This window comes from Cordyceps javanica, chromosome 1 (assembly GCF_051103115.1).
Source record: "Cordyceps javanica chromosome 1, complete sequence".
Taxonomy (NCBI): Eukaryota; Fungi; Ascomycota; class Sordariomycetes; order Hypocreales; family Cordycipitaceae; genus Cordyceps; species Cordyceps javanica.
This window is the reverse complement of record NC_139295.1, coordinates 479,271-492,418: the sequence shown is the minus strand read 5'-3', so window position 1 is coordinate 492,418 and position 13,148 is coordinate 479,271. Positions and strand designations below refer to the sequence as shown.

Below are 13,148 nucleotides of genomic sequence, written 5' to 3'. Positions count from 1 at the left end.
AGACGAGAGCGCTGGAATATGATGAAGGCCTCTGATTTGCAAAAGGAGCCAGAGTGAGGGTGGAAGCATGAAAAAAGTCATGCCAGACAAAAATGAGCCCCCACGCCGGGAAAGCATCCTATTTGCGCGTGAAGCCAGTCCCGTGGACGCCAAGGGTTTAAAGAGAAAGAGAGAGAGGGAGGATGTGATGTGACTTGAGAAGAACAACGACCCTCCTGCTCGTCCTCATCCTCGACCACCACCTCGTCTGTTCTCTAAGTACCTATGCTCGAACCTACCAGTAGGCTTTCCGCGTGGGGGGAAGGGGTGTGTGGGAATGATGTGGAATGGGAAACGACTGAAAGAGGCAGAGAGAGCAAGAAAGAAACAAAAAGGTAAACGGCGTCGCGGTGGTCGTATCGGTCTCCGCAGAGGGGTCGTCACAGGACCACAAGCGGCGCGAGACAGGGTGACAGGATAGGCAGAAATGTGGTGATGTAGATGATGGGGAGGGACTGAAGGGCAGAGGGTTGGAGGGTTGGAGGGTTGGAGGGGGACATGAATGGCGAGGGAGAGAGGGGGGGGGGGGGGCGGATGATGATGGACATGGGGCGGGCGCTCATCAGGCGGCGGCAGTAGCCTCTAGTTTTAGCAATTTAGGGCCTCTTTTGTTAACCTGATTGGGGATGGACCTCCCGCGAGGGCGACATCTGAGACATGAGAATGGTAGGGATTGGCGTAAAGTAGGGATTACAGATTGGAATATAAATAAATCAAAAGCGTATTTTGTTTTTTTTTTCTATTTCATCTGGTTTTATCTCTGAAAAAAGTTGCCATGCTGTTTAATATTTAGGTACATCTCTTTGTTTCTCTTTGGCTCCTTGTGTGCTTTGTAAGTAGCCGCAAAGGTGTTACCAAACATCCCGTCATTAGGTACTACTTAACCAAAGGGCAGGTGCAGGAAAGAGGGCGGAGAGGGCGGAGGAGAAATATCCTCTACGTTGTGTTTTGCGGTGAGTGGTACTTTTACTACTTGCCTGTGCAACTACTAAGTAACTACTTACTAAGTAACTACTTAACTTGCTTGCTTGTTGGGAGGCCAAGACGAGACGACGAAATCGACAGTGGCGCCGCGCAGCCACACCAAAACCGCACCAGCCAATCCCATTATCCATACCAGAGGCTCATAACAGGTAAGTACTCCGGGTGCACTGGTAAGTACTGGGCAGCCCATCGGAGCTGCACCAACCACAATCATATCCCGCCCACCCACTTGCTCATTCACTCACTCACGCACCTGCTCACTCACTCTCACTTCCACTCACTAGTTAGGTAGTTATACACACAAGATATCTCGTCACCGCCACCTGACTGCCTGCCTTTTTTTCTTCATACCTGTTGAGCTGGTCCTCGTCCTCCTCCGCCTCCTCTGGCGACGGTAATGAGCCTTTTCCCTCAAAGCTTATTCGCTCTACTTGATAATTCCCACCAATGTCCATCTACGTACCTTTTCTATCTCAAACACCCGAGGAGCTAGTATCGCCACCGACGTACCTATCTATATACCAAGTACGCGCCCAGTCTCAGCAAAGTCCACCCAGCATTCAGCTTTATTATTCTTCGTCTTGTTTTTATCTTGGTGACTAAATACAACCCAAGTATAGAGTACATGGCTCCGTGACTTTCCAAAGTACCCAGGTATCTAAAGTGTCTCGCAATGATGACCCTTTTCTTCTTTTACTGTTACTTATCAAATAAGAACCTTTTCTCTTTCCAGAAATCACAGAACAAGAAAGCCCACCACCACTGCTACTCACCACCGCTAATAAGAAATCGTTACTATAATACTACCTACCTACCTACCTACCTACTCCCACTTACGTATACCCATCCATCTACACCACGCACACGCCCGCAAAACACGGTCAAAAGCAACAAGCTCCACCCGGCCTGTTATGCGGCCAGGCGACCATTATTTTGTCCCCCGTCAACTCTTTCATGGCCTCTCTTTGGCCGAAATACATGCCCCCCTCCTTCTCCCTTCTCCGATGACCACCAAAAAAGCTGATGGTGAGCCAAAATAAAAAATGGTAAATAAAAAAAATGTATACATGCAGCTCCGTCGCTCCATGCCCTCGTCCGCTCCCCTAAGTACTCCCCTAGTTACCTGTTTGCTGCTCAACAAAAAAAAAAGAAAAGAAAAACACTTCCTGGCTTCGTAGCCTTAGCTAGCCCTGATCTGGTAGCCCGGCCGGTTTGTCATCTACTCGCCAGTGGCTGTTCACAGTCTTTCGTATTCTTCTTCTTTTTGGGCTCGTTGATGCCCAACCCGAATCCCGGGCTGGCCGCCGTTTACCACTAACTACTTGGCTTATTAGGCCTTTTGGGTTTACCTCGTCCCCTCCCTTCCCTCCGACTACGCCGGTAGATGAATATGGACAGTATACTCACTCCTACTGGCCCCTTTTTGAATATGCTAACTCGCGACACCTGCTGGTCTTGCTTCGGCTGAATGGACCTGGTGTTTTGTTTTTCTCAATTTTCTCTTACTTTGTTTGTCTAGACTTCAGAGGGGGGGGGCTGGTTGGCTACCTAGCTGGATGCCTGGCTGGCCGCCCCTCCTTCGGCATCTTCTCTCTGCGGCTCCTCCCCGTCCGTTGAAAACTCCAACAAAGAACCCGTTTCTCTCTCCCAGTAGCCCGATCATCAAATCAATTTCCCGACTTATGTACTACTTCACTAATTTTGGCGAATACTCATTTAACTGTTCAGCATTTCCCTTTAATAAGTGCTTTTTTTTTTGCCTTTTCTTTTTTGCCTTTGCCCGCTTTTTTCTACGACTCCCTCGTAGACGACCATGCGTTTACTTCTTTTTTCCCTTTTCCTTTTTTTCTCTTAGCCTTTCCACTCATTGATGAGACGGAGAACATCTGTAAATCGGCTAGAGTCAAGGCGTGCAGACGCAAAGAGACGTTGGGCGCTTCGGGACGCGCGCAGCATTGATATCTTTGCGGCTTTGCACATCTGCAACGCCTTGCAACTACTTACTTACGGGTGCCATACCAGCGTAGGTATCCGTGCGAAACTGACCGTGGTTCCCGCAAATTGTCAAAGACAATTTCAACATGCGGTCAACGATTTTATTTTATATTGTCTTCATGGCGTTTTAGAGTCTTATGGTCTAGCCTCCAAGTAGCTTGTTCATACTGACGTAAAATGTCGTCAATGAAAGGTGAATCATCTCTCTCCTAATTCCTTTTTAACAATTTGTATTTTGTTTTTCCTCTTCTGCTTCTTCTTCTTCCTTTTCGACACCTTTGTTTCACTCGCACCTCGCGGCGCGGCCCGCACCTACCCACCCAATCTTGCGCAGGTTGTTATGTAACCTTGTTGCCCGTCACCGTCCTCCTCACATTCAAACCACGTTATCAACCAAATTGGAAGGAGAAAGGAAAGACATGTCTCGCGTCCCCAAAATCTACACCTTGTCTTGGACGTCAGGCGGTCCTGGGGAAGGGTTTGATCCGCGTTCCCTCCCAGTCCAATCCCATTCCATCTCCAGTACCATCGCGCGCCGGCGCGCCCCTCCCCCTCTCCTTTCCGCTTCTCTACATACCTCTCTGCACTCACGCGGGCATCCCAATAAGTATACCAGTACTCCGTAGGTTCGCTCCCTTTGCGCATGGCGTGGTGGCACTCACAACCTCACGCCACTTGACATCACGCCCCCTCGCCCCTCGATCGTCCCCGAGGGAGAGAGCATGTGTATGACGCGGGAGCAACGTGGGGAAAAGACTGGCGGTCAACCAAGACTCGAGCGACCTCGACTATCATACATGTGTTTCGCCGCGAACCCTTTTTTTCTCTAGGGGGATAGGGGGGGAGGCGTGGGATTTCTTGTGCTTTGCACTGCAGCCCATGCATGGTGCAGCTGTCGAGGGCAGTAACAGCAGCAGCAAAGAGCTACTAACACGAGAAAGGGGAAGGAAAAGCAACACAAAGATTCACCTCACTCAGCCCATCATCTCCACCCACAAGATCAAACAAACATTTTTTGGCGTGCAGCTTGCAGCTTGCAGCTTGCAGCAAAAGACCTACAGTAGAAGCGAGAGAGTGTGTGTATGAGAGCAGAAATAGTGGACGTAATAAATAATGATACTGAAACTAGATCTCCATCCTTGTCGTGCAGGTCCATGTATGCGCAGAACAAGAGTTGCGGCCTGCGTGTCTTGAAACAATGATTTCCCCCCATCTCCCCACTGGGGTGACAGAATAACTGGCCCACTTTGAACAAAACTACCTTCTCGATATAATTACCTCTAAGAACTTTAATTTATTAGTAAAAAATAAGGGGAAAAAGGTATTCTATAGTAATTCAAAAGGCAGTTCGTTTGCTGTTAAGTTTAACACAGTGTTCTAGCCATATATGCATAGAATCGACCTATTAGTTAATAGTCTCTTGCGATAGCTTTTCCTAACCTTCTTCTACTAGCTCTCGCAAAGTAATAATATCCTAATAAGGCTATTTATTAATAGCTTTTATAAGAGGTATATAGTAACTCTCTATTAGCGAGAGATCTAGGCTTTGAGGGCAGTTAACGAAGTGCTAGAGGCTATGAGATTCCTTCGAGGGTGACTGGCGTGGGCCAGTTTTTTTGTCACCCTCTTGCTCCCCTCCCCCCCCGTATGGGCCGCTGCCGAAGACCGTCTCCGCGCCCCGCCACGCGCGCGCGCGTGAAGCCAAAAACCCCGAGACATGCAGGTCAACTAGTTTTCATATCAGTAGTCAGGGAATAAAAAGAAAAGAAGAAAGAAAAGAAAATAAGTATAATAAAAAAAACCACTACCGTCAGACATGTCTGACTTGTAAACGCTCATCACACTAGCAGCGTGGAAGAGAGAGAGAAAAAAAGAGGGGAGAGGAGGAAAAAGAAGGAAAGAAAGAAAGAAAGAAAGAAAGAAAGTAAAAAGCAAATTGTCGGATACTGAGCCGCACGCTTTCATGATTCTCGTTGCTTCACCCGTCACCGCCAAACGCCAGCTCCACGACGATGACGGTGTTCCCTCCTACTCCGTATGTCCTCCTCCTCTGCACTCCTCCACCCCCCGGGGCCCCTCCTCTTACTGGTACATCCAAAGAGCTACTTTCAGCCTTCCCCCGAATAATACCCTTCATGGTATGTATGTATGTATGCTGCATCTGAGACAATTTCCTGCATGCGTCGCTTTCGTGGCCTTGGCCCCAGCATGCATCTCATCAGGCATGCTCTTCTGCAATTCTTGCAATTCTGCGAGCCAAGTCCTTGTATCTGAAACAGTCGACCGACTGCCTGCAGCTTTGCTCCCAGGGAATGATGGCATTCTTTGTCCTCCTTTCTACATCAACATATTCCTGGACAAATGAGTACATGACGAAAAAAATTTACTGCACTATTTGTTTCAAGACAAAATCCAGAGTGTTATACACATGTAGATACTGCGGGGGAGGAAACAACCACACCTTTCGCCCTTGAAATACGCCATGGTAGTAACAGTCGAGACCACAATCACTGACTGTTTGCTAACCAAGGATGCAACCGCAAAAAAAAAAAAGTAGAGTCTGCATCTTCTCCTAATTGACACCAGCGCCAATGTACTCCTTTTCTCTTTTCCAACAACGATAAACAATCTTGCTCCGTAAACTCAACTCCCCTCTTGTCACACTCCAAGGCAGAAAGGTGGCTTTCGAAGCCACATGCATGACAAAATCAACGCGAATTGAATGCACATGATTGAAAATATGGTCCGGCATAGATCTCTAGACACCTTTGACACAGCGCTCATTATCGATCTACTGCTGCGCAATGCCAGCCAGTTGCAAAAGACGCTCACCGGCGCGGAGGTTGGCATACTCATACGCCTTTGACTCGGGTGGGAAGGTGCCGTTAGCCGCCCAAAGGTCGACTAAAGGCTGCATTGGCTCCAGCTCGTTGGGGCCCAGCATGTCGAGGGCTGTGGCCGTTAGGATGAAGTGAGAGAAGCAACTGTTGAGCTGCTTCTCCAGGTTCAGATGGTAGAATGGCTCCGTGAAATGCGACCAGTACAGGTGCGAGTACACGCGAAACATTTGGCGAAAAATCATTTGGGACACCTCCAGGAACTTGTCGGGAAATCCAGATCGCTTGCCGAGCCACTCCTTCTCGCCCGGGTTAGAGAGCTGCGACAACGGCGTTGTAGTAATCGCAGGATTGTGCGCGTACGAAACGCCAGAAGGGTCCGTAGGGAAAATGGCCGGGTCGTCTATCTTGCCGGAAATCCATCGCTGCATCAGAGTCATGTATTCGTAAGCGGGTAGCTCGACAGGCTCCCGGTCTCGGTTAAGCCAAGTGAAGGAGTGATTACTGCAGATGGCGATTAGCGGCAATCTCTACATGTGCAGCAGGGTGGTTTATGTCCTTACGCTCCAGCAGAGGTACGAGGGCATGTTGTGGAGTTGCAGATGGAGAGACCAGTCTCTTCCTTCTCGTGGACGACGCGGACGAAATTCCACAGATTTCGATAGTGCTCAACAACTACGGGCTCATTAGCTTGCCATACCATCGCGATTACGGTGCAGTATTACCCTGATGAGCGATCCATTCTCCTTGCTCAACCGTCTTCGGTCTCGCACTCAATGTCATAAAGTTGCCCTTGACAATGTGTTTGGTGCAATTGGCGTTTAGCCATAGCGGCAGCGGCTTCGGGAGGTGGTATGAGTTGATGATCTCGTCACCGCTTGGGATGCTGCCGTTTTTCTCGTCCATACCGATGGTCTGGGCGAGCGAGGGCGAATTTGGCAGCGGAGGTACCTTGGGGGCAAGGCTGGCGGACGACTGACTTCCTTGCGACTGGGAATCGGAGGTTGGAAGTTGGCCCGTCGAGGTGGTTGGGCTTTTCTGGGGACCGGGGGATTTGTTTGATCCGCCTCGGAAACGGGCGTTGCTAGAGACGGCCGGTCAGCACGTTGGGTTCACCGGGTGCAACGGAGATGATGACAGCGGCCGGCCAATGAGTGCGTGAGAAGGAGGGACCATGGCACGACACATTGGTGCTTTGAACGTCACAGCATGGTCTCGGCGAGCTTTGCGCCATCAGCAAGCCGCATAACGGTGTCATGACCAGGCCAGCAGCGCTCAAGGTTGCAAACACCTGCGCAGGTGGTACTTTGTTGGACCTTGCGATTGAGTAGAAGCTCTGGCAATGCAGCGGGGTGCACCGCGGCCCGTTGCTAGACGGCAACCGCCGATCATGTCCACCACTTTGCATCTGCGCATCTCAAATCGCTTCACAGAGTCGGACTGCAATGGCATCTCTCGAATGACAAGCGGCAGCTCCTTGCTCACCGCTAGGGCGAGTTGGTGGCTTTGGCGGCTGCAGACATTCGGAGTGACGAGACAGGGGCAAACAGCAGCCAATGCAGGCGGATGAAGACCGCGTAAGAGAGGCCTAGCAAGTCGAGGCAAAACACTAGATGACAGGCAGATATACTTACATCCCAGAGAATAGATTGGACATGATGAACAGGAGAAATCGGCGGTGGAGCGGGACGCAGGTGCTCAGATGCTGCCCGAAGGAGGGGCAGATGAGTATTGCTTTGTCACGGGATTTGGCGGCTAGGACGAGTCTGAAAGTGAGTGCTAGCGAGCAGGGCTTGCTGGGGCGGTGGCCAATACGACGAGGGCGCGATGCTACCCCGTCAAACAAACGCAAGGGGGGGGAAGGTAAAAGAGAGGAGCGGCAATGGTGCTTTGGGAAGAAGCGGCGAGGGGTTGAGATGTAGCGTTTAAGCTTCAGGGCGGGAGATTGTTATCAGGGCCTGATGAGTTCTGGGCGTCTGGGATAAGTGGGCTGCCAGTTATTGTTAGGGGTCTCCTGAGCACAGCAGACGCCAACAGATTGCTGCCAAGCAAAATTGACCACCAGTAGAGTTGCGTACGGTATGTGGAGGAGAGCACATTTTGATGTTGAGAAGATGGATTCAAATCCGATGGGATTATGAAAAAATCTATTGAGTGACTCTCAACGATAAAAGGGCTCTACTTTATGAATAGGAGGTACCACAGTTGGATGCTTTGTCACTGGCCGAACCGAGTCAATGAATCCTCTGTTGCACGTTGTCGGTCATCTGTAGGTATTGTCCCCCACATGATTGATGGTTCGATAGGTACGTACTCTGTACCTGTTAGTACGTACCTATGTATGTACCGAGAATACGGCATTGAAACTACTTAGATGGTTTTCAAAGTCTCCTCTATTATATAACCCAAGTACTTACTCTAGCCTATTCCTGTACATGAACCGCCGAGCTTGCGCTCCTACCTAGTGGTGCTGTGGTGTTGTTTACTGAGTATAGCGACCAGAGGCCCTAACAAGGCCCCATGTTTCGTTTCTGAGAATTACGTTTTATTAGTGGTCTTGCGGCAGCTGCTCTGGCGTCTGGGAACTCCGTACGGAGTACTCAGTACAGCGACCGCAACTCGGTGCGATTCCTCAAGAGGTATAGCGCTCTTGGTCTCACCCCAGAGACCTTGCAATACTTACGGCTGCCCGTACATTTATACCAGGGACTTGGTTTCACCTGTTGTTGCCATTGTGTTCCAGTGTTCCAGTTAGAAATAATGATTCTCTTTTTCAATGAAGAAATTCTTTTTTAAAAAAAAATTATTCTGCGTGAATCTCTTGCCCACGTTATTCTCTACAGAGGCTGTCCAACGAGATACACCCAGGTCGACCCTTGGCACTGTCCACCCCAGAATATCCAGCCCCTGCTTGCACGACAGCTTTATTCCCGGGCAGCAGCCCGTAAACTGCTCAACGACGAGGACAGCTGACGCCAAAAGGTATTGTTGCTGAATATCAACAGCCTTGTATCCTCCTTCCTTGACTGTTTTCTCTTGATCCTTTTCCCGTTCTCCCGTCTTTCCGCAACACCTTCTCTTTTGCAGCCCCAACATAAGTAGTCCGGCTCGTTAGTAAGTGCCTTGCAGCCCGTCCGCCGCCCCTAATGCGGCCCCACCAAAAAAGGACGCCTTGTTGGCCTGTTCCGAACCATTCAGTCAGCCTTCGCGACCAAGTACCTACTCCTTTGCGAAGCGCTGAATCTTATACTTCTCCCAACATTCGCGACTCCATCTCTTCGATTGACCCTCTTTGCTGCGCGCCCACTGTACTCTTGGTCGTTCATCTGGGCCAAGACGGGCATCACAGGCTTTGCAGCGCGCCTTCGCCCCATTACCATTACGCTAGGAGCGCAGTCTGAAGACACGTCGTGCATCTGCGCCCATGACATCGTGAGATCTGCAGCACAGCGATTGACGCTTCCGCATCATCCCTCGAGCCCTGTACCGCCAAGTGCAATCATGTCACTGCCGTGGTCCGAACGAGGTCGTGCAGACAATCACCCTCTGCTGCCAACCTCGTCAACGCCAACCATCACCGGCACAGACTCTGAGCCCCTCGATTATGATCAGCCACCATCGCGGCCGCGCCATGCCAGAACAACGTCGGCGCATGCTCGTGTGAGTACTACACCGTAGTTTCTTCATCGTCAATTGACTCATTTTTCCTTGCAGAGCGTCGCCGACGAATTCTCTTTCATGACACCAAGTGAAGCCGCCGCCCGCCTGCGAACCTCCCTCACTCACGGCCTGACCCCCAACGAGGGTCTCTCGAGACTCAGTAGTCATGGTCCCAACGAGATTCCACACGATGATCCAGAGCCTCTCTGGTTACGCTTTCTTAAGCAGTTCCAAGAGCCCCTCATTGTCATGCTGCTGGTATCCGCTGGCGCTTCGCTGCTCCTGGGCAATGCCGACGATGCAGTCAGCATCACTGTCGCTGTCACCATTGTTGTCAGCGTTGGCTTTATACAAGAATACAGATCCGAGAAATCCATCGAAGCGCTAAATCATCTCGTCCCGAACCACGCTCATCTCCTGCGCAGCTCGCCACACAAGTCAACATCCCCGCGAGGCCCGGCACTTCCCTCCAACATCACGAATGCTCAAGACATTGGCGATCCTGGTACCAAAACCCCCGAGGATACTGTTTTAGATGCCACCTCTTCCAAGGTCATGGCTTCTCAGCTAGTGCCGGGGGACTTGGTTTTGTTTACCACTGGCGACCGAATCCCTGCCGATATTCGCGTTATCAAGGCCGCTGATCTCACAATTGACGCCTCCAACCTTACCGGTGAGACAGATCCTGTTCGGGTCGGTACTGAAGCGAAGCGAAGTCATATAATGCCCCAATTTGGCGGCGAGCCTTCCAACACTTCGCTTGCACCCAATTCTGGCGCAGGCATGGAAAATATTGCCTACATGGGAACCCTGGTCAAGTCGGGCCACGGCCAGGGCATTGTTTTCGCAACCGGGGGGGCCACGCAATTCGGTGCTATTGCAACGAGTGTATCTGGAACCGAAAGTCCACGCTCACCCTTGCAGCTGTCCATGGATGATCTAGGCTCGCAACTCAGCAAGGCGTCGTTCGTCGTCATTGGCCTCATCTCTCTTGTTGGCTTCCTGCAAGGCAAAAAGTTGCTGGAAATCTTTACCATTTCCATTTCCTTGGCTGTCGCCGCCATTCCCGAAGGTCTCCCCATCATCGTCACCGTCACTCTTGCCCTTGGCGTGCACCGCATGGCAAGGCACAATGCCATTGTGCGTCGTATGCCCAAGGTCGAGACGCTCGGTTCTGTCAACGTCGTTTGCACAGACAAGACGGGTACACTCACAACCAACCACATGACAACTGCTGAGATGTGGCATTTTGGCAGAGAGGTGATCAAGGTGGAGGAAGAGTCCGATACCCTCGAATCCAGCCCGTCTCAGGCCACCTCTAGAATTCTACGCATTGGTAATATTGCCAACGACGCACGACTTGCCCACAGTCATACAGAAGGGGCTGTTCCATCCCTCGCTGTCATGGCGTCGACTCTGGGCCGAGGGGATACTCCTTCATTCACAAGATGGGTCGGTCAGCCAACTGATGTTGCCATGATGGACCTTCTAGACAAATTCAAGGAGCATGATGTTCGCGAATCTGTTGGAGCTCGTGCAAGTGACGTCCCTTTCAGCTCCGACCGGAAGTGGATGGGCGTCATTATTGGTAATGAGGAGGAATACGCATACATGAAAGGTTCTATTGAAAAGGTTCTCGCAGCCTGCGATACGTACCTTGATAAGGACGGCCGAGAAATTGTGCTCGACTCATCCCGCAGACAAGAAGCACTCCAGGCTGCAGAGTCGATGGCTTCAAAGGGTCTCCGTGTCCTTGCCTTTGCAAGCGGGCCAGTTTCACGCTTTGGTAAATCCAACGGACGAAGCAATACACCAGCAATGGGATCGCCCACCATCCTTCCAGGCGAGGACGCTTTCAAGGGCCTAACATTCGCTGGGCTCGTTGGCATGAGCGACCCTCCAAGACCTGGTGTCGGCAAATCTATTCGACGACTGATGCGTGGAGGCGTCAGGGTAATTATGATTACTGGCGATGCTGAAACAACGGCTCTGGCTATCGGCAGACAGCTAGGCATGAATGTCGCTACTGCCAGCTCGCACACCGCTGGACAAACCACCGTTAAGCCCGTCCTACGAGGCGACGAGATCGAGAAAATGTCCGATGAGGCTCTTGCGGATGCGATGCAGCACACCACTATTTTCGCTAGAACGACACCTGACCATAAGCTCAAGATCATTCGCGCTCTGCAATCTCGGGGCGATATCGTCGCCATGACAGGTGATGGCGTCAATGATGCGCCGGCACTGAAGAAGGCTGATATCGGTATTTCCATGGGTCGCCATGGCACTGATGTTGCCAAGGAGGCTGCCGACATGATTCTAACTGATGACGACTTTTCAACCATTCTGCGCGCTATTGAAGAAGGCAAAGGAATCTTCAGCAATATCCAAAACTTCCTAAGATTTCAGCTTTCCACAAGTGCCGCAGGTCTGTCACTGGTATTCCTCTGTACCTTGTTCGGCTTCAAGAATCCATTAAATCCAATGCAGATCCTCTGGATCAGTAAGTTGTAGATCATGGACCGATGTTTGGGTTCGATTTGCTGACTTTTTACTAGATATCATCATGGATGGCCCTCCCGCCCAGTCTCTTGGCGTTGAAGCCGTTGACCCAGATGTGATGAACAAGCCCCCTAGGAAACGAAATGATCCTGTTTTGACACGGGGTGTCATGACACGCGTGTTGACATCGGCTTTTATCATCATGGTCGGAACCATGCTTATTTATAGTCATGAGATGCTTGCCGATGGTGAGGTTACTCGGCGTGACACGACCATGACCTTTACCTGCTTCGTACTGTTTGACATGTTCAACGCATTGAGCTGCCGGTCTGAAAGCAAGTCCATTATCCGCGGTGAAGTTGGCCTTTTTTCGAACAATTTGTTCAACTGGGCTGTGTCACTCAGCTTAGTGGGTCAGATTCTTGTTATCTACCTGCCAGCACTACAAGAGGTGTTCCAGACGGTGCCGCTGACCTTCGGTGATCTCTTCCGCCTAACGATTCTATGCAGTACAGTCTTTTGGGCAGACGAGCTGCGAAAATACTTGAAGTATGGCCAACGGCGTTTGGTCAGTGGTTATAGCCAAGCTGTATAGATATGATATTGGATGGGGGTTGAACCATATTGCATAATTCGGTGGCGCAAAATATAGAATGGCATTAGTCCAACGTGTTAGAGTCCAATATACTTTGCTTTGGATGTGCTTTGTCAACTTCTGTCCTTTCGAGATTAGAGAGGCAAGTCGAAAGACTGCTGCTGCGGCCGAGAACAGCGATCTTGTCGTCGATAAAGAATCCCGCGTGGCTGCTGAAGTAGTGACGGTGGGCCGGACACACAGCTTCGGGGAACGAATTGATGCCAAACATGTTAAGACAAGGATTAGACTTCAAAATCAATTTATTTGGTAAATTAGTCTAGATCCTGAGCTATTGTGAGTTCTTCCTGCGAGCGCTTTGAGGCGACATTGTTGAAATACTCGTAGTTCAGGGTAGGGTGAGCCCACCAGCGGGCCCATTCCCAGCTGGTGGCATGGCAGTGAACCAGAAACCAACGCCCCCAGCTTCCCTCAGCAAAATACCTTCCCCTTCCAGCACAACGCAGAACGAGCCAGCTCAACAGCGATGCGCGGTT

General features: G+C 50.7%; 2 protein-coding genes across 2 annotated transcripts; one reads left to right on the top strand and one right to left on the bottom strand.

Annotated features, from left to right (window-relative positions):
- Positions 1–5,809: 5,809 nt before the first annotated feature.
- V2A60_000153 (Mob1/phocein) lies at positions 5,810–7,512 on the bottom strand (the record flags this gene model as incomplete). The annotated part of the gene is made up of 4 exons (XM_083251524.1): positions 5,810–6,359; positions 6,419–6,530; positions 6,581–6,939; positions 7,490–7,512. The coding sequence occupies 4 exons, from the start codon at positions 7,510–7,512 to the stop codon at positions 5,810–5,812; spliced, it is 1,044 nt and encodes a 347-aa protein (XP_083107650.1).
- Positions 7,513–9,356: 1,844 nt separating this feature from the next.
- On the top strand, positions 9,357–12,612 carry V2A60_000152 (uncharacterized protein; the record flags this gene model as incomplete). The annotated part of the gene is made up of 3 exons (XM_083251523.1): positions 9,357–9,515; positions 9,570–12,018; positions 12,074–12,612. 3 exons carry the CDS (start codon positions 9,357–9,359, stop codon positions 12,610–12,612), a joined length of 3,147 nt encoding a protein of 1,048 aa, XP_083107649.1.
- Between the last annotated feature and the right edge of the window lie 536 nt (positions 12,613–13,148).